The sequence below is a fragment of the Hypomesus transpacificus genome, chromosome 17, assembly GCF_021917145.1.
Source record: "Hypomesus transpacificus isolate Combined female chromosome 17, fHypTra1, whole genome shotgun sequence".
In the NCBI taxonomy this organism is placed as follows: domain Eukaryota; kingdom Metazoa; phylum Chordata; class Actinopteri; order Osmeriformes; family Osmeridae; genus Hypomesus; species Hypomesus transpacificus.
The window spans coordinates 6,112,924-6,132,388 of NC_061076.1; the positions used below are offsets into that span (position 1 = coordinate 6,112,924).

The window sequence follows — 19,465 nt, forward strand, 5'->3', positions numbered from 1 at the left end:
GATTCCATCTGGTTCTCGATGGTTTGTTGTATAGGTGCAGAACAGTGCTATGATCGATGGTGCTGTTTTTGGGGGGGGGGGTGCATATTCTAAACTTCAGTCCTGTTTGCCATTTTAATCATTATCGTTCCACAACGGACAACTGAATCTCCCGCAATCTTTACACGACTAGTCCACAGTTCCTATAGTGTCTGGGATCCGTGTGTTTGTACTACCTGGGCAGACCATGGCCGCTGAAGTGTGTACGTGTGTCAGCATACACTTGCGGACATTACAACATAATTCGTTCGAAGAGAAACTCAGGGGAAACAAATTGAGCCACAAATGTCTTTCACCATGCTTTAGATGGGAAAACACTGGGAGGATAGAAGACTTAAATCACAGGTGTTCCAAGTCCACGGAAGTGGCATGCCTCCGCCAAACTATAATGAGTTCAATAATGTTTCATTTGGAAACGGCTGTGAGCTATTTGATTGAATGTAATACAAGAGTTTTTAATGAGTCCATCTGTCTCTACTACAGCAGGCCCACACAGTTTCATGAAGATTGGACAAGCCGTCTGGGTTGGTTCAGGACCCCTGGTGTCGGTACCAGAGAGTGACCAGTTTCTCTAGAGCTTTCCAAATAGAGGACCTATGATCATTGATTTAATTGATGGTGTGGCAAGACACAGTGTTGGATAATTGCCATTACTTACGCAACAAGTTAAGTCATCCATCGATTCTCAGTGAAAAGAAAGTAAACCCTTGAAAACAAACTGTCTTGTTAGAATAAGTGAAGTTCATTTCACTGTGTTGTTCCTTCTCTCTCCAGCCTCCTCCAGTTATGACTCATTATGACTCAGCCATCTCTCTTTATTGCTTTTTCAATAATCCCCTGACTTTACGTGACCTAAACCAGCATCCCACAGAGGCCATGACCTCGTGGACCCACTAGCATTTGCGCTACACCCAAAGGTTTGAGAAAAGAGAGAGAGAGAGAGAATCAGCTGGGTGAGAGTTTGTCTCACCTTGCTGATGCGATAGGCGAAGGTGGGTAAGAATGAGTACGTTTCTCCAACAGAAGCTATGGATGCCAACACAGTGGAAATGTTGATAACAGCTGCCTGGCTGCAGGACATCCCGTAGGTAGTACTGGGAGAGCAGAGTAGGAAATACGTCAGAATTTGTTTCAGTGAATATTATGCTTTAGAGTATGAGACGGCAATGGATATCCATCATGTTAATATGGCGGTGAGCCATGCTATATTCATGTTTTCATTCCTTCCGGGGCTTCAAGTTCTCCTACACATCTCAAAAAGCTAAATCTCCTGAGGCACCATAGCACTGCACCACATTTACTCAGCCAGACAGCTGCTCTGCAACCTACAGTACCACCTTCCTCAACGGCAAGAGATTGAACCTTCACCTCCAGGTACAAACAAATAAATGGAAATACGTGTCCTGTGGCAGTTTAATGGTGTGTGGCACAACAGCGCAGTGAAATACTGAGCCAATAATACAATTGAGACACACACACACCAGTGGCTCTGATGTTGGAAGATGACACATCAATCCCACCTCAAAGCTGTAGCGTGGCAAATATAAGGATTTAGTATTGAAACCTCAAGTACAACTGGAACTGTATACTTCATTCATTACATTAGTGCACAGTACCCATGGTGCAGTTGGTGATTAAGATAACGGAGAAACACACAAACAGATTTCTGGAGCAACAGATAGATGCAGTGCACAGTGCCCATGATGAAGAAGGTGACACACACAGACTCCTGGAATTATAGATAGGGCACTGTGCCCGTGATGCCGTCGGTGAGTGAGATGTTGGTGACACACAGATTTCTGGAATTAAAAGATTATAGATCACTGCTGCCCCCTCTGGTCAGTCAAGTTTATGGTCTTTCTGCCTCGGCTGTCTCCCAGTCCCAGGGTCATTGTGTTGCTCAGATAACGTTTCCACAGTGGGAACAGAACATTGGCTTCTTTCATTCCTGCCAGAAGACAGGCTAATGCGCTTAACCGCCCTGTGCCAGAATCAATCTTAATAAACTTTTAAACACACTCGCCCACACACAAGGTGCAGAGCATCCTTCACCTTGCTTGTTTTCGTAGCAGCGACAGGACCGACCAAGAAACAGTCATGATTTGCATAAACACGCTTTACCCGTAGGTGCAAATGCAACATGTCTTCCTGGACACGTGGAAAGCGGCTCCAATTCCGGTTGAATTGAACAGCGGCACCTTGAGATGGTAGACATTCGGAGTGATCGAAAAGGTCTATGCGTGCTCACCAGTATTCCTCACCCACACCACAATCCCAGACACACACACACACGGACACACACGTATCAGGTCACCTGAGTGACGCGATCAACATGTGGACGTGGTGCCGCTCTGGGGGGGAGGGAGGGGGAGGGGGGGGTGGCGGCTGGAACACCTGCGTTCCCCAACTCAGGCTGTACAGCAGATGAGATGAACTGTTGAGTGAAAATGACACACATGGCCCCCGGGGGGGACTGACTCCATCTGCTGCAGCAGGACCAGTCCCATGATGCCCATCAGGCCCCTGGATTCACTCAGAGAGCCTGGAGGGCCATGGGAGGGCTGAAGCAAGAGACACAAAACACCACCGCCTTCCTGTAAGCATCAGAGAGGCCGTTTAGTCAAGCTGTAACATTGTGGATCGAGAGTATCCACTCAACATTAATGGACTGCTTTTTTTTTTCCTTTTTTTTTTTCAATCATGTTTTATTATTCTTTTACTTAAATGTATACTTGCATTTTTTGGCATGAGTAGTTATGGTCAGCCAACATTCAGAAATACTTTGAGGTGATAAGGATGGCGTGTTCCACAGAGGACCACATGCTAACCAACAAGAGAGTACGTGTTAGACCCCACAGGAGCATGTCCTAAAAGTGGAAGGACCTCCCATTTACCCCCCCAGCACAAACAAATCCCTCTTCAGAGAATATATAAACTGAAACCCACAAATAAATCACCCTCTTTGAGAACCTCCACTTTCTGCAAGATAGAGCTTTGCCGTTGCTGAGGTAAGTGTACGCTTGATCTTTATTCATTTTACCCTATGTTGTAGGCCTGCATCAAGCCATGCTGATGATTTGAATGACAACATGGATTTATTTGGATTGCCTTGTCAGTTTGGCTTAGAAGGTCTCAAACGAAACAGTCGTTGTGAATTTGTGTTAATGTTGAGGATCGATTAACATTCCCAATATGTAAATGTTTATTAATTTCCTGTTCCAGAGAGTGAAGACAGAAAGGCAGTGTTATTGTGACAGGTTTCCATAAAATAGATTTGGTTGGATGACATGTCTAGACGGGATGAGACGCTTACATCTTAAGGTGACAGCTGACATTCTAAATTGATTATGAATGATCACCTTCTCATATCACATCATTCCTCCAATGTTCTAATATACCAAATTAGACTCTGATGCTAAATGCTTTCAACAGTAATCGTGTTATATGGGCATTTAACACCGGCTGTCACCACCACCCTAACTCAGCCATCATTTATTTTGGTTTCACATTGTCAGGTGGTTATAAACAAAGAATCTTTTGATCCGGCTTTGCATCTGTAGTACCATCGGCAGAAAATAACAGTCTGGCCTCTGGTTCCAAAGAGAAAAGGGCCAGCTCAGAGGTCAGGGGGTGAGGTACAAACCTAGAGAGGCCTGGAAGGCAGAAGCAAGCAAGCAAGCAACATGTATTTATTGAGCACTTAAAAATCCAAAGTGAACACAAAGTGCTGTACAGTAAAAACAATAGATAAGTACATAAGAGCCCAAAATACAAAAACTCACACGTCTCATACAATACACATACAAAAACAATGACACACCATACAAGTTAGAAGGGGTAAGAAGGGAAACAGTGTGACCCGGAGCAGGCCCTCAGAGTACTGGAGCAGGGATGGTCCCCGCTCCGCCTGTGGCACGCACACTACAGCAGGACTTAGACTGTCGAAGGAAATCAGGACTAGGATATCTGACAGTTCCTTGGCAGAACTGTTTCCATCAGTCTAGTCGATATTTGTTGTCAACAACGTATTCTGGCAACTCCTGGATGTCAAAAAGCTATGATTTATAGATGACTTGCTTGCATTAATGTAAAAAAAAAAAAAGAACTCTGAATAACTGAATAGAAAAATGTCAGCAAAGACTCCTACACGCACGACAATTGCTTGAATGCACCAATCACCACAGATGCCTGACAAGGGCTTCTAACGCCCGGTTCCACGGCCGTGTGTCCTTTTATCTCCATGTGAGAGGGGCGGGGTTGGTGGAACAGCACTGGGGGAGTGAGTCAGTTGGGGGTTGATTTCCTGGTGTGTTCAGAGAAGTGGTTCTCCAGAGAGAAACACGTCCCAGAGGGTGCCCCACCACAACTCCAAAACAGAATAACAGCCTGCAGGGTGCCCTCTTTCTGTTTGTCCCTGCTGTTTTTTCAACTGGGTTTTGTGGCACAGTAGCCCAGTTCCAATCATCAGGGACTCCAGAGAGCTGATGAGACTAATGGAGCCAAAGTCGGAGAGAGAGTACATCTGGATGTCTCGATGTTTACCAAACCTAATCTCTATGTTCTCCCTTCAGACTCCTGCTGTTGATCTCCATCCGATCTCTCTGAGGGGCATCATGTGGGACCTTCTGAATAAATACCTGACAGTGAACACCACCACCACCACCCCCCCGCCCCCCCTGCCATCCACCCTTGACGCCCCCATTGAAACCCTGGCCAACGCTACGGTCGTGCACCACTTTAGCGTGTTCGATGGCTGCGACGACATGGTGGAAGGCATTCTCTTTGACCTAACTGTGCAGACTTTCAACGTGGTGGTGGGCATTCCTGCCAACATCATGGTGATGGTGATCCTCATCCGTAACCGCCACCAGCCCTCCACGTCCGACATCTTCCTAGGGTGCCTTGCCTTCATGGACTTCTACTTTGGTTGCATGGTCCCCCTCATCTACCTCAATCTCTACTACTGGGAAAGCATGAAGATGTGGTCGGCCTTTAAGTTCTCCTACGGTGTCAAAGACACCAGTGGCCCCCTCTTCCTCTCCTGCATTTGCCTGGATCGCTTTGTGGCAGTTCTCTGCCCCATAGCCTTCAGCCAACTCAAGGACAACAAGTACCGGATAGGTCTCTCTGTTTTCGTGCTGTGTCTCACCTTTGCCTATGCCTCGGCCAAGACCGTTGGGGGCCTCCGTGACTTTGAAAAGGTCTTCACTGGTGAGATCCTGGCAAGCTTCACCTGGATGGTTTTTTGCAACATTGCCATCCTGTTGGCCTTGAAAAGGTCACGTGGGGCAGGCAAGGATGAAATGCACCCCATGAAGAAGAAAGCGTTTAACATGGTGCTTTCCATCTTGGCTATCGTTGTGTTTAACTACCTGCCACCTGTAGCCCTGTTCCCCTTCCAGGACTACTACCCACCACGTGCCTTCCGCTGCTATGTGCAGCCTGTGGGCTTTGCCTTTGTCAACATCAGTAGCAGCATCCAGCCATTAATCTACCTCTCCCGCCTAGAGAGGGTTTCCTTCCTTCCTGACTGCTGCCTGAAGAGATGGAACACTTCTAAGGAGAAGCCCGATTCACCTCCTGTTAATGCTGCTTAGAAGTCAAAGATTAACCATGTCTTTGTCCAAAGGTTGCTTTGCTAAACATCTAGTATGTTTTTCTTAGGTGATTTAAAGTATGGACAAGTAGTCACAGGAAAAGTAGTTTGAAGCAGAGTTCTATTAAACAGTGACGTATTCACGTAGCCACGTCAGCTTGTACATTTTCTTACGAAGAAATATATAAACAGCAAATTAGATATTATGGGTAAGCGTCATCCTCTTCTCTATGGATCACATTCAGTTGGAGCTGGGGCGCCACCATGTGTACAAGTTTAAAACTGCATGTGAAAATATGCACATTTTTATATTCAAGATAATTTCCTTGGAAAGTAAAAAATACATTATTGATCGTCATTCATAGAACATGGAAATTATATTACATGAAGTATAAATGAAACTCTCAAGTCACTCTGTCATTTTCATAACCTCATCATTTGTGACATTGTCATTAAAATATAACTCTTGTCATCCAAAACATTGTTTTTCATCATTAAGGATTCTCAGCGGGTGTTTACTTTGTGTATAAAAATATGGGAAAACTCTTTCTGTAAAGTTGGTTTGCGAGAATGAGTACAAGGCCGCATCTCGATCAGTGGAGTCAAAGAAAGACACCTCCCCCTTGTCCCAGTCCATCTGCACTCTGACCCTTTGGGGTTTCCTAGCAACAGCCAGCAGTGTTGGTGGAGAAGTCATGGCTCTGTACTCTTCATTCCTCAGACACAAGGTCCAGTAACCATTCTCAGGCCTGGCTAACGCCTCAGCCGCTCTTGGTACAGACTCACTGACCACACCCAGAATCCAGTCCTCGTTACTTCCTGTTTCCACTTCCCAGCAGTGACTTCCTGAGCCCAGACCTGTCATGCCCACTACCTCTGCACTCATGTGGAAGCGCTCAGGGTTGTCAGGGACACCCAGGGGCAAGCTGCTGTAGTGGAGTGAAGTCAGGTCATCCGACAAGATGAGGCAGGGGTGGGCTGTGTTTGGATCCAAAATCACAGGAGCTGAGGGAGAGGAAATAAGACAATTACAGTAAGTACAGGGACATTTCCCCTGAGGCAAGTAGGGGGAAGTGCCTTGCCCAAGGACAAAACATAATTTGGCATGGCCAGGAATTGAACCGGCAAACTTCTGATTAATAACCCGACTCCCTAAGCGCTCAGCCATCTGACCCCCTACTACTTTACCTTTATCCACATGGTCTGACATTCTCTCCCAGACTCTGTACTTGAGATTACACAGATGTTTGGCTACATCAACAAGTGTCCCTGAAACTGTCACTGAAGGCTGTGGCACACAGCTCCCCCTGAAACAAAATTGGAAGCAACGTGTGTTTGAAAGGAAGGATGTGTGTACGTGTGTTTGTGTATGAGCGTGTGTGTGTGGGGGGGGGGGGGGGGTGTTGTGCAACACAGACAGTGTGTTCAAATACCTTTCCAAAGTAGCTTTGAAGTTCTGGGGAAAACAAACACATTGTGTCAATTTAACACCTAATAAACCATTAGCACTGTTAAGATCCTTGCCGATTGTCTCAATTAATTGGACGGTATCCTAGATGTATACAGACCTGTAGCAATGCCATGTCATCTTCCGCAATCTCCTTCTCGAGGACTGCGATAGTCTCTGAGAGAGACAGTGTGCTTGCGGCAGTCTCTGTCATCGCTGTCATCACAAGGCTTGTCTTCTCCTCCTCCTCCTTCCTCAGACCTGCTAACATGGCCGTTTCCTCCTCGTACAGAAACTGGTGCAACTGTCCAAACTGGTCTTTCATCTTTTGTTCAGTCTCCAGAGCCTGACTCTGAAGAACATAAAAACACAGATACTTTTTTTGTTTTGTTTTTCTGTAAATGTCTTTGGACACCAGACTGGTGATGTGTTAAGAGTTACCTTAATGTGTGCTAGCATGGTCTTTAATGTATTGGGTACCCTGGTGAGGGAGTCCAAAGTGTCTTTCAGGGTCTTCAGTGAAGCACAGATCTCATTCTGGAAGAGTAATTATATTTGTGTGAACCAGGCCATCCATACATACTTTCATGCACTTACTGTATACTCTAAACATGACATTTTCTGTATTAGACAGCATCAAGACCCCTGATTAGATGGTGATAAACCGTTAGATGGTGATAAACCTAAGCATTGACATTCAAATTCCCTGGTCAAAATTTCAAGCATTCTACCATCAACCTGACTGGAATGGAATAACCTAGTTATTTGAGTCATCTGTTTTTGTGTTATTCTGTGTGGGCACTGAGTCACTAAACCTCTCACTCACCTTGCAATCCAGTGCCGCCTCCTCTATCGGTGAACACTCATGGTGTTTGTGCATTTTGGAGGATTGGCACACCACACAGACAGGCTGCATGTCGGCCAGGCAGAATCATTTCAATGGCTCCCCGTGCAGGCTGCAGAGTAATCTCTCCCTGCCTGCATGGCTCGACCGCCTGCTCTGTACCAAGGCCTCACAAAGGTTCTTCAGGGCCAGGTTGGAGGGCGGACTGCGCTTGGAGGCCCTGCACCTGCAGACTGGGCACGCTCTGGAGGCTGAGGTGTCCCAGTAGCGCTGCAGACAGCTCCGACAGACGCTGTGGCTGCACGTCAGCAGGACAGGGTCACTGAAGATGTCAATGCAAACAGGACAGGAGAGGTCCTCCTCGGGGAGAAAGACGCCGCATGACATGTCCTTCACCTGGTCAGGGGTTGGCTACAGCAGCTCCAATGTCCCAAAAAATACCTGTCCGACTTTGAAGACTAACTACACTTCGTAATAGAGAGGAAGAAAAATAAGTTGTTTTAGACTTTACCTAAATCTAGACAGCATTTAGCCTATAATGAAAAGTCTAAAGTCTTTGTTGTTCCATTGTTCTTGACGCAGAGCAAACCATTTGTGAAAAGACAATTTTCCTGTTTTCGGTTTGTCGATGTGACTCCAGAGACGCAGAGCACGTTTCACACACTGAATGCAAAAACCCTGGGAAACAGGAAGCCAAGCCTGTTCGTGTTCGGTACAGTAGGTCAAATGTGAAATTGTTTCAAACTTGTTGTTGCTCGTTTAGAATATAATGTTTTTTTACGTGTAGCCTAAGGTATAGAAATGTCTGAAACTCGAATACTTGATTCAATGACTATATAGAAACATTCTACATACAAAACATTCAAGATGAGAGGAAAAAAAGAAGAGGGTTGAGGTCTGTGGTGTTATTTATTAGTCAGTTTGGGTGTCGCTTGGGGAGGCTGCCCTGCCTCTGACTCAATGTGTTCAAACGAGCTACATTATACAGGCCCATATACTTTGACTTCCCGTAAAGAGGCAAAGTGATCATATGATCTTTGATCATATTCGCTACCGCGATCACGTAGCTTCTAGCCGATCTAGCTTGTCAATGTTGTTGATGTCTTGATCACGAACAAAGATACATCATCTCCTCCTCCTGTCTTTGGTTACCATGGGGATGACGTAAAGTTGCATCAATGATGTGGTCCAGTTGTCGTTTTAAAGACGGGCGTGACCTAGACTGCCAAAGCGCATGATCGTTCTGCGAGGAGAATCCTGATTCCTGTAGCTCTCTGTCAAATAATCTTATCAAAATGCGCGAAATTGTGCATCTGCAAGCTGGCCAGTGCGGTAACCAGATTGGAGCAAAGGTATGAAATATATTAGTTTGATATTGTGATTTAAAAAAACATATTTACATGCATGATTGCTTGCAGGATTCATTTTCTTGCAGCGGAAAGGCTACTAATCCTATCCCAATTCGCTAGAAAGCCGCAGAAAATGGAGGATCCCTCAATTTCCATCATAAAACTGCATGACTGTAATTCACGTGCGCTACAGAAGATATAGCATATTTTGTGCATGAAATAAATACATTATTGTAGACTGCAATTCGGTTTTTATTATATAGCTTTATTGTTTTTTGTGCCAATAATGATAGAATATAGGTCACGGAGTCACGAATCAATGTCAAATGCATTTTATCTCCTCATTGTTAGTCTACTTTGTTATAATCATTGAGGAGGAAGATGGTAGTATACTGTCATGGTGTCTCAAACTGATGCCATCAGATGCCAGTCCCTCCCCAACCAACTTGACCTATTTATTCTACATTTCTCTTATCATGATTTAGTTCCCTGTTTTGAGTTCAAGCTTCCATCATTGCATAACAATGTTCAGCTGCAAAGACACAACGTATCACATATGCATGGCTCATGAGACACAAATATGTAAGGGTCATATTCAAAACTAGCAATTAATCAGTCAACATCCCTACACCCATCCTTTTCCCCCAACCTACACCCATTCTCTCTCCCTATCTCTCTCAGTTCTGGGAGGTGATTAGTGATGAACATGGCATCGACCCCACTGGTTCCTACCATGGAGACAGTGACCTGCAGCTGGACAGGATCAGTGTCTATTACAATGAGGCCTCAGGTGGTTATTTCTGCTGTATACATATAACTCCTATCCTAAATAAACCATTACAGTTCATGCTATACCAGCATCATCATGAACCAGTGAAAACAATAAGGGATTAACCTGTCACATTTGCAGGTGGAAAGTATGTTCCGCGTGCCATCCTGGTGGACCTAGAGCCTGGCACCATGGACTCAGTCAGGTCGGGACCCTTCGGACAGATCTTCAGGCCTGACAACTTTGTCTTTGGTAGGTGTTTTTTAATCAAAGGCGTCTAACAGTATGGAGTCCAGTCATGTATTTCATTGTCATTTAATTTCAATTGTCTCTGATTGGTTATGCTAGATGCGTTGTTTATTCTCAGGCCTTTTTAGTATCATAACGTGTAATCCTCTAATGCTTTTCTGTTCATCTCGAATCTTCTGCTTTCTCTATAGGCCAGAGTGGTGCTGGAAACAACTGGGCCAAGGGCCACTACACTGAGGGGGCTGAGCTGGTGGACTCAGTCCTGGACGTGGTGAGGAAGGAGGCTGAGAGCTGTGACTGCCTCCAGGGCTTCCAGCTCACCCATTCCCTGGGAGGGGGCACTGGTTCGGGGATGGGTACCCTGCTCATCAGCAAGATCCGTGAGGAGTACCCTGACCGCATCATGAACACCTTCAGTGTGGTGCCTTCTCCTAAGGTGTCTGACACTGTGGTGGAGCCATACAACGCCACCCTCTCCGTGCACCAGCTGGTAGAAAACACAGACGAAACCTACTGCATTGACAATGAAGCTCTCTACGACATCTGCTTCCGCACTCTCAAGCTCACCACTCCCACCTACGGAGACCTCAACCACCTGGTGTCTGCCACCATGAGTGGGGTGACCACCTGCCTTCGCTTCCCTGGCCAACTCAATGCCGACCTGCGCAAGCTTGCCGTCAACATGGTGCCCTTCCCCCGGCTGCACTTCTTCATGCCCGGCTTCGCCCCTCTCACCAGCAGGGGGAGCCAGCAGTACCGCGCCCTGTCCGTGCCCGAGCTCACCCAGCAGATGTTTGACGCCAAGAACATGATGGCCGCCTGCGACCCCCGCCACGGCCGCTACCTGACCGTGGCCGCCGTGTTCCGCGGCCGCATGTCCATGAAGGAGGTGGACGAGCAGATGCTGAACGTGCAGAACAAGAACAGCAGCTACTTCGTGGAGTGGATCCCCAACAACGTGAAGACGGCCGTCTGCGACATCCCTCCCCGTGGGCTCAAAATGGCCGCCACCTTCATCGGCAACAGCACTGCTATCCAGGAGCTGTTCAAGCGTATCTCTGAGCAGTTCACCGCCATGTTCCGTCGCAAGGCTTTCCTCCACTGGTACACGGGCGAGGGCATGGATGAGATGGAGTTCACGGAGGCCGAGAGCAACATGAACGACCTGGTGTCGGAGTACCAGCAGTACCAGGATGCCACCGCAGAGGAGGGCGAGTTTGAGGAGGATGGAGAAGAGGAAGTGGCCTAAACCCTCCGGCCACTTAACTGCTAAACAACATTTCATTACATTCCCAACTCCATACCTATCTTTCTCCTTCGTGTCTCAACTGACTTTAAATTGTTTGCCTTACTTGCTGAAATGGTTTGGCATACTATGATCCTCAATCATCATAGCACCAGACAGTGATGTTAACTTATAGTAGTGAACTTTTATGTGTCTTTGTGTGTTTTGAATGCACTGAATTCTTCCCATACCCACATCCATCCAGTAATTTTCTTATGAAAGAAAGTGAATTTAACTGAAACCCCTTGAATTGGAAAATAATTAAAAGTTGGTGTCTGATTAACTGATAATCTTGCTGACCGTCTTTATTTTATTATATAAAAAGAAATGCTCATTTGATAAGTATTGAAAAACAATACTTCTAACACGTGTGCCACCAGATGGCAGCATTGACATTGAATGATTGTATTAATTTCAAAATATGTCAAAAAACCAGAGAAATAGCCAGACAGCTCAAATCCAAGTCTCAGTTCACCACATATTGCAGAATAAGAACAATTTGCATTGCCTACTGTGATCATGAGACGCACAAGCAGACTCTGCATTCCTATAATGCATTAAGAGAAAGCAGCTACACAAAATTGCTAATGTTCTGGTTCAACACTAGCTTTTTTCATTTTTTTTGACAACGTTAGGTGAATAATTTTAAACATAACCAGCAGTTTATTCCACTGTGAGCATAGATAAAACATTGCCAGTGTCATTATTCATTGACATACCAAATTCTAGAAATCTTGCAGCATTTACTTAAGTGGAATAATTGGGAGATTAAATATTCAAGTGTAAACAATTATTCCTTTTTGGTAATATAATCAATGCTATTATATTAACTGAAAATTATATGAATAAATATAATAAGACAGAACAACTGATATTAGATATTAGATAATTGACTAGTTAGTAACCAATAAAAGGCAAGTCAATAGTGTTTCCTTCAAAACAACACTGGTCTGTGGTTGAAATTCAGTGTTGTACTGAAGTAAAATGATGTAGAAATCATAAATATCAACAGTCAATAGTGGTATTCAGAATTCAGTATTCAACGCATCATCCTGAATGAATGATCCTGAAACAGAAATGTATTTATAGGTTGTAATCTCCACCATTTAGCTATTAAAAAGCAAGACACAGCCATGACCAATAAGTCACAACATCAGTGAAATGCGTAATGACAAAATACTGTTCCTCTTTCATTTAGTGCAGTAGTCTGATACCTCCGTCCGAAAGACCATTTTAGCATTTGTTCCTCTTGAGTAAGCGATTGTTATTTACAGTCAACAATTGTGGAAAACTCAGTGATTATCCGTGGCTACCAAAGCAGATCATGAACCCAGAACTTGGTAACGTCCTTTTCCAGGGCTTTTTCTGTAATGACCTTTCACATCTTGCAGCTCACACATCCTTTGTTTCTACACAGGTAGTTCTTCCTCCAACAATAAGGTCAAATGAGATGTTAATGATTCCAGGTGCTGAGTTGCCACCAAATAGCAACCCCAAACGCCACGAGCAAGGCTCAAATGAGCCTTTCTTCCTTGGGTAGTTTGAGTGTGTCTGGTGCTTCAACACTGCGAGCCCCCGATTGCTCCTCGGCACTAGGATGGTACGTCCCCTCAGTCTGCCGCCTCTTCTTGACCACACAAAAAAGCCATGCAAGGACCGCAGAAGCTATAGCCAAAAGCCCCAGGATAACAGTTGGGGCAACAATGGCAGCAATGTTGGGCCCCTGCAGGTGGAATAACACAAGGATTAAAGCTACTCTCTTCAGTAGTGAAATGGTCTAACTTAATGTGAATAGCATACTAACCGAGGCACTTGTTGTTGTAAGATTTATAGGGGGGCTGGTAGTTGAATTGTTCTGACCTATGAAAAGAGTCCAAGATTGTTATTAGCATTGAATAAAAATGTATCAAAGTCCTGGTCATGAAAGCAGTGTGACTTTATAAACAAAGCATTAAAACAACACAAACACTAGTTAAACCAGCAATACTGTGTGTAATGTGTAAATGTGTCAAATGAACCAAAAGCTAAATGTGGACTTTCATGTTCTAGGTAATATAGAATACACAAGGTGTTGCTTTGCAAAAGTATTCAAGTCCAGCTACTGCAACTGTGTCTCAGGAACTTTATCCATGGCCAACCATGTGATTTTTATTTGAGATCACAAGCACAGTAACAGCTTGAACAGCGAGGGGGAGGTGAGTGCTTGGAATGCAGCCTGTGACTGTGGTCAGTGACATTTTCCAACCAAACTCATTTATTTAAAATCATAAAAAACACACGTCAACTTGTCATTATGCTTATCTTTGAGAAATTAAATGGTCGAAGGTGTCTTGTTTAGAAGCCTTATCAGTCCACTCAGGCCATTCAAAGTGAGTTAATCTTTAACTAAAGTAAACAGAAAGTTTCTCAAGGACAAAAGTACACCTTTCTGAAAAAAGAACACAAAAAGAAACAGTATACTTGGGGGAGGGTGAACATTTGCTCTCTCTATTGGATCTCTACATGTTAAGGGCAGTAATATTGGCAAGTTACTTTTAGCTTGCAATACAATGTGAGGTTGACAGTTTGAACATTACAAAGGTTTTAAACAATTATTGTGGTCACATTCCTGAGCACAGTCACATTACATTTAAACCAAATCTTATGAGACGGTCTTGCTATGGCAACATGTCATAACATGTGTGGTTCTCTGAGCTATGAGCAACTGCAACAGCTTTTGAGGCTATAATAATTGAGACTGGGTGTGTTTTCATGTCGTATAAGACACGTTACTGTATAGAGGAAGGGCTAACAGAATGAATGTAGTTGTAGGACGTAGGGATGGAGTGACTCACCTTCGGCATGATTAATGGCTAGCACCAGTAGCAGGACACTCCCTGCCAATAGACCAGGCATCGGAATGATATCCAGGAGCAGTGCCATGTCTATCTAGCACCAGGAGGGCCTCACAGAGTGTAGACTGCCATTGGGACATCAATTTAGGGCCATTTCAGCAGGACCAACATTCAACACAACCCTAAAGGCTGTCTAGATTAAGAACAGAAATGTTACAGTAAAAATCACATGGCTTGTGTATGAAGACAAAACTATTCCAATTTGGGAGTCTAATTAATGTCGTTATTATTGTCTAGTTAATGTACTGTTATATGCCACATGGGTCGAAAACTACAAATTAGTCAGTGGTGTATAAAAGATTAATTTGAGTATCCTTTGATTCGTCCACTGAGCCCATATTACAAAGATTAGAGATACAGTAAACCTGTGGAATCCTACATGCCGGTGTTGTCAGGCACACAAATATGCGGAGGAGATTGGTATAGATGTTTTCAATTGCAATAGGCCTACTTTTTAAAATACTTTTGTTGATAGTGCGAGCGAAATCCATATCGGCTAAAGGCGCTGTCTAAAATTGCACCTGTTCAAAAAGGAAGGGTGTATACATCCATAACAATCAATCCGAGTTTAAATAGAAAATACTTTCAATAGTAGTTGTATCAAAACTATAACAGCTGAAATCGTATTATGGCTTTAATAAATTGTAATAGTTGGTTTCGAAATATGCTATGTCACTTAGTTCAAGCGTACTTAAACCGCAACAGTTGCCTGTAGGCTATTTGGTAATCTGTGCCCAATGAAAGAACAACGCTTCAGTTCTACACAGTAAGCGTATACCATTATACGTTTAACTGAACTGAATATGAAGTACATACCGACTTGCTCTGCCTGCAATAGATATCCAGGTGAGGCAACCGGAAAATAAGTAGTGAGTAGATTCCGTGTAAAAACAACAACTGTTTACTTCCGCCTCACCTTATCAAGAGACCAACTGAACATCCAAACTTCATCAAATACCTTATTAATTTTTTTTTTTTAAGTTATCCTTTAAGATGACAAATGATCGATACGTCTCGACATCATAACCTAGCCTACCTGTGGCTTTAACTATGTAAAACAGTTTTTTTTCCCTCTCTTCGCCCTTGGTCACATGGTCATGTCTCATGTTACAGTACCTGTGCATAGTATCAACCCGTTGCACGGGAAGAACAGATAGCCTTTGTATGCACACCCGAGTCAAAGAGGGAGGCAGAAGAGAAAATCCACCTGCTCAATGGACCTATCACTACACTCATGCAGGCCCCTCTCATATTGCGTTCCATGTCGATTTCGTTGACGTTTCTGTCCAACTTCTAAATGGAATTCATGACTGGGATCTTAACAATAGTTCTACCGAATATGTTTTAACTGTAATTGTAGTCTAACCTCAGTTATAGCCTAGGCCAAGGCTGGATTTGTGATATGATCGTGTAATTCTCATTATTATTACAATTCTCATTATTATGATATAATAACAATTTGGATTTAATCTGGTTTCAATGTGAAATATGACATCTAGTGGTGTGCACAAAAACGCGTCTCAAATGTAGATCACACATTCCTAAAATACCACAATGGATTTATCGAAAATAATCCTTACTTGTAGCTACAGCAGTGTAATGTAGCCTACAAGAGTAAAAAGATTCGGCTAGATATAAATGTGCATTGTAGGACTGGGCTATTTGGCGTTCAAATTGGCGTATAGTGACAGGTGATTCACCCATCCCAACCATAATTACCCAATTGGGGCAATTCAAATTATTCTGTGTGATAATTTTTTGGTGCAAATGTTGTAACATTTTATATGTTTCGGTTCAACTCGTTTGTACGCTGTTACTAACTTATTTATGTAAAAGTTTTGTTGATTTAAGCTACAGTAGGCCTACTCTGTATGCAGACGCGGAGAGTGAAAGAGCCGACTGCACCATACGAATGAACTGCCCTCATCTGGTTGTTGCATGAATAACAATGCCTTTCCAAAGGGATCCCATTCGACTAACATCACACTCACCTTACACACTAATGATAGTATTGTCAACAAAACTACCATTATCTTATCAATATAGTGCTATGCAATTTACGGGGTTGCACCATTAACACTAAATAGAATGCTTTGATTAGTCCTACGATTTCCTGAAAGAAGGAGGCAGGAAGTATAGGCTACATCATTAGATGTTCGAACTGGGCCCAACGTTGACACTTGAGCATTTGGTTTACGCGCCAGCCCAGCATTTGCGGCGGCAACACTGCAACAATGGCGAAGGTCCAAGTACTAAATGTTGCTGTTCTTGATAACCCAAGTCCTTTCGGAAACCCTTTCCAATTTGAAATAACATTCGAGTGCATGGAAGACCTGTCTGAAGGTAAGTAGTTCTGGCAACAATCATAACAAGTCTGTGGCTCTCCGAAATAGTCAGCTAGGTTAGCTAACTCATTTTTTCTACCCAGAACAGCAACTAGGTAGCTAGCTAGCTAACCAGTGCTAGCTAGCTAACATGCATTAGCTACTTTCTACCTTGCTACTGCAGCGAGCTAACTGGCCATCTGACTTTGCCAGACGTTAGCGCGCAAATTTAAAGTTTGAACACAGTGTGAAACACGTTATGTGTGTGTTGCAGACCTAGAATGGAAAATCATCTATGTGGGCTCAGCAGAGAGTGAAGAATACGACCAGACCCTTGATTCTGTTCTGGTTGGCCCAGTACCAGCAGGAAGACACATGTTTGTGTTTCAAGTGAGTTTTTTAAATCAAATAAGCTTACAACCTAAGTAGCTAGCTACGTTAGTTGGTGACAAAGCACTTGTCACAACAGTGCTTTTTTCAGTGAATGTCTTTCCTTACTACTGTACTCTGTACAATTCTGTACATACACTGAACAACGGCTAGTTCGTCATTGTTAAACAGCTGTAGACATCAATAGAGACACAAGTTGCTCTTCTATTCCTTCACCTTGTGACTTAACCTGTGTCATCCCACAGGCTGATGCCCCAAACACTGGTCTGATTCCAGAGAGTGATGCTGTAGGTGTCACTGTCGCGCTTATCACCTGCACATATCGTGGACAAGAGTTCATTAGGATCGGATACTATGTCAACAATGAGTACACAGACCCTGAACTGCGTGAGAACCCTCCTGTCAAACCAGACTATGCACAGGTATGTCCAAGGTGAATTATACTGAGTTATCACGAATGATATACACCATTTAGCATTAGATGAATCAGAATAAAGTTCGCCAAGTAGTTTACACAACAAGGAATTTAGTTTGGTGGGCAGATGCTTGTTGTCTCTGATGTATGGCTGCAGAAAAACAATAACAAAAAAAGTGTTGTTAAACTGAGCATATCTATTGTTCAAATACCATTGTCCGTGTACATTTATCAACACCTGTATATCATTCACACTTCCTTCAATGGAATGCCCCCTAACATTGTTTGTTTGTCTTTCAGCTGCAGAGAAATATCCTGGCTTCAAACCCACGTGTAACACGATTCCATATCAATTGGGAAGGATGTGCTGAACGGATGGAAGACTCTGAGAATGTGGACCCTTCCCCCAATTCCATGCTGCCCCCTTCCTGTCTTCCAGGAAAGGCCCCACCCATGGGCTTGCTTCCAGAAAACTCTATGGACTGCTTATAGAAACACTTAAACAAAGTTACAAACTGTTGTCTTCACCCTCGCCAACCCTTGTTCCGGAATGGACCTTGGACATTCATATGTGGTTGTCGACTGCCAGACATGCAGCGTTTCCATACAGCTGTCCATTTTTGTCTGAGATACACGATTAACAACTGTTAACTATAATCCCCCCGCCGTGGACTTCAAGAAAGGATTATTGTGTAGAGTAAAACTGAATATCTCTACTGGACTAATCAATTGACCTGTATTTTTCAATTCAGTGTGTTTGTTAAGACATGTTTGCTTTCTTAAGAGTTGTGATTTGTGACGATAAAAAGATGATTTCACACTGCTAGTAAAGCATAGGTTGGGAAATAATCAGACAGTTAAGCTTATCGTACTACACAGGCGCCTTTCGGCTCTGCCTCAGCCATTATATTTCTCTTTCTATTGCACTGGGTTATAGTTTGCCAGCTATCAAGTGTTGTAGATGATATGTATATATCTTTATTTCATGATACATTTCTTTTCTCAAATAAAATGTTTTTGTTTACAAATATTTGTACCTATAGTGCAAATATTTAAGACTTGTTAATACATTATCAGTGAACCATCCAATAGCTTGACTATAGCTTGGTTTATAATGGATTTGCTTTACATGGACAAATCCAAGTCAAGGATTTCATTCACAAAAATCTAGTCTGGTATGTCAGGTGCACTGAGATCTTCCAATAGGAGAGAGGGACTAAGAGAAAGCCCTGCTTCCTTGTTGCCAAGCAATTTAAAATTGTGTGTGCACTGCGTGAACTGGTCATACTATGATGTGGTCATACTGTGCTGTAGCATACCGTCAAGTGAACCTTCCTTCTGTCACACATTTCAGCAGTATGTGGGCCTTCCTGTTCTGCACATATATAGATTGAGTCCGTTAAACCCTCATCATTTGACAAACTTTTTGATAATGGCAAGTTTCTTGCACCATCTAAAATTGAGATTACAGACATGTGATTGGAGCAGCTACATTTGCGGAAGAGGTCAGCCATATATGTACCTACAAAATGTGCAGTCAACAAGGTAACACTTGTAGACCAACTGCCATTGCACTCGATTAAATACTTAGAGACGTTTATCTACCGAACTGTATCTACTAACTGTTTTTATGATTTGGGATACACTTTTGATATTCTGAGAACGTAGGATCTCCACGTGCTTTTAAGTTACTAAAAATAGACAGGTTTGACGTCACATAGCCAATCACAGATTTGTGGAGCAGGAGGGTTCGGCAAGAACAGTTTCTCTTCTATTGATTCTGTCCTTCAATAAATAACATGTTTTGTGTGCAAATCAGACAATATAGATGCCTTACTGTTTTTACTAATGTGAAATATTGTTT

The 19,465-nt window shown here is 43.4% G+C and overlaps 5 protein-coding genes across 5 annotated transcripts; 3 read left to right on the forward strand and 2 right to left on the reverse strand.

Annotated features, from left to right (window-relative positions):
• The first annotated feature begins 3,014 nt into the window (after nucleotides 1-3,014).
• LOC124479181 (G-protein coupled receptor 183) lies at nucleotides 3,015-5,845 on the forward strand. Its single transcript, XM_047037780.1, has 2 exons — nucleotides 3,015-3,047; nucleotides 4,611-5,845. Exon 2 carries the CDS (start codon nucleotides 4,653-4,655, stop codon nucleotides 5,634-5,636), a length of 984 nt encoding a protein of 327 aa, XP_046893736.1. The 5' UTR covers nucleotides 3,015-3,047; nucleotides 4,611-4,652; the 3' UTR covers nucleotides 5,637-5,845.
• A 207-nt stretch (nucleotides 5,846-6,052) lies between these two features.
• Nucleotides 6,053-8,587, reverse strand: LOC124479179 (nuclear factor 7, brain). Its single transcript, XM_047037777.1, is given in 6 exon segments — nucleotides 6,053-6,640; nucleotides 6,824-6,942; nucleotides 7,069-7,091; nucleotides 7,204-7,434; nucleotides 7,524-7,619; nucleotides 7,909-8,587. Coding segments are annotated over 6 exon segments (1,410 nt in total). The 5' UTR covers nucleotides 8,314-8,587; the 3' UTR covers nucleotides 6,053-6,104.
• On the forward strand, nucleotides 8,586-11,866 carry tubb4bl (tubulin, beta 4B class IVb-like). The gene is made up of 5 exons (XM_047037778.1): nucleotides 8,586-8,643; nucleotides 9,097-9,278; nucleotides 9,957-10,065; nucleotides 10,186-10,296; nucleotides 10,485-11,866. Exons 2-5 carry the CDS (start codon nucleotides 9,222-9,224, stop codon nucleotides 11,540-11,542), a joined length of 1,335 nt encoding a protein of 444 aa, XP_046893734.1. The 5' UTR covers nucleotides 8,586-8,643; nucleotides 9,097-9,221; the 3' UTR covers nucleotides 11,543-11,866.
• crb3a (crumbs homolog 3a) lies at nucleotides 11,859-15,543 on the reverse strand. Its single transcript, XM_047037781.1, has 4 exons — nucleotides 15,289-15,543; nucleotides 14,413-14,605; nucleotides 13,383-13,438; nucleotides 11,859-13,301 (listed from the first exon to the last, which is right to left on the reverse strand). Exons 2-4 carry the CDS (start codon nucleotides 14,498-14,500, stop codon nucleotides 13,092-13,094), a joined length of 354 nt encoding a protein of 117 aa, XP_046893737.1. The 5' UTR covers nucleotides 14,501-14,605; nucleotides 15,289-15,543; the 3' UTR covers nucleotides 11,859-13,091.
• Nucleotides 15,544-16,618: 1,075 nt separating this feature from the next.
• Nucleotides 16,619-19,416, forward strand: asf1ba (anti-silencing function 1Ba histone chaperone). Its single transcript, XM_047038305.1, has 4 exons — nucleotides 16,619-16,815; nucleotides 17,071-17,186; nucleotides 17,432-17,608; nucleotides 17,902-19,416. Exons 1-4 carry the CDS (start codon nucleotides 16,707-16,709, stop codon nucleotides 18,091-18,093), a joined length of 594 nt encoding a protein of 197 aa, XP_046894261.1. The 5' UTR covers nucleotides 16,619-16,706; the 3' UTR covers nucleotides 18,094-19,416.
• Nucleotides 19,417-19,465: the final 49 nt, after the last annotated feature.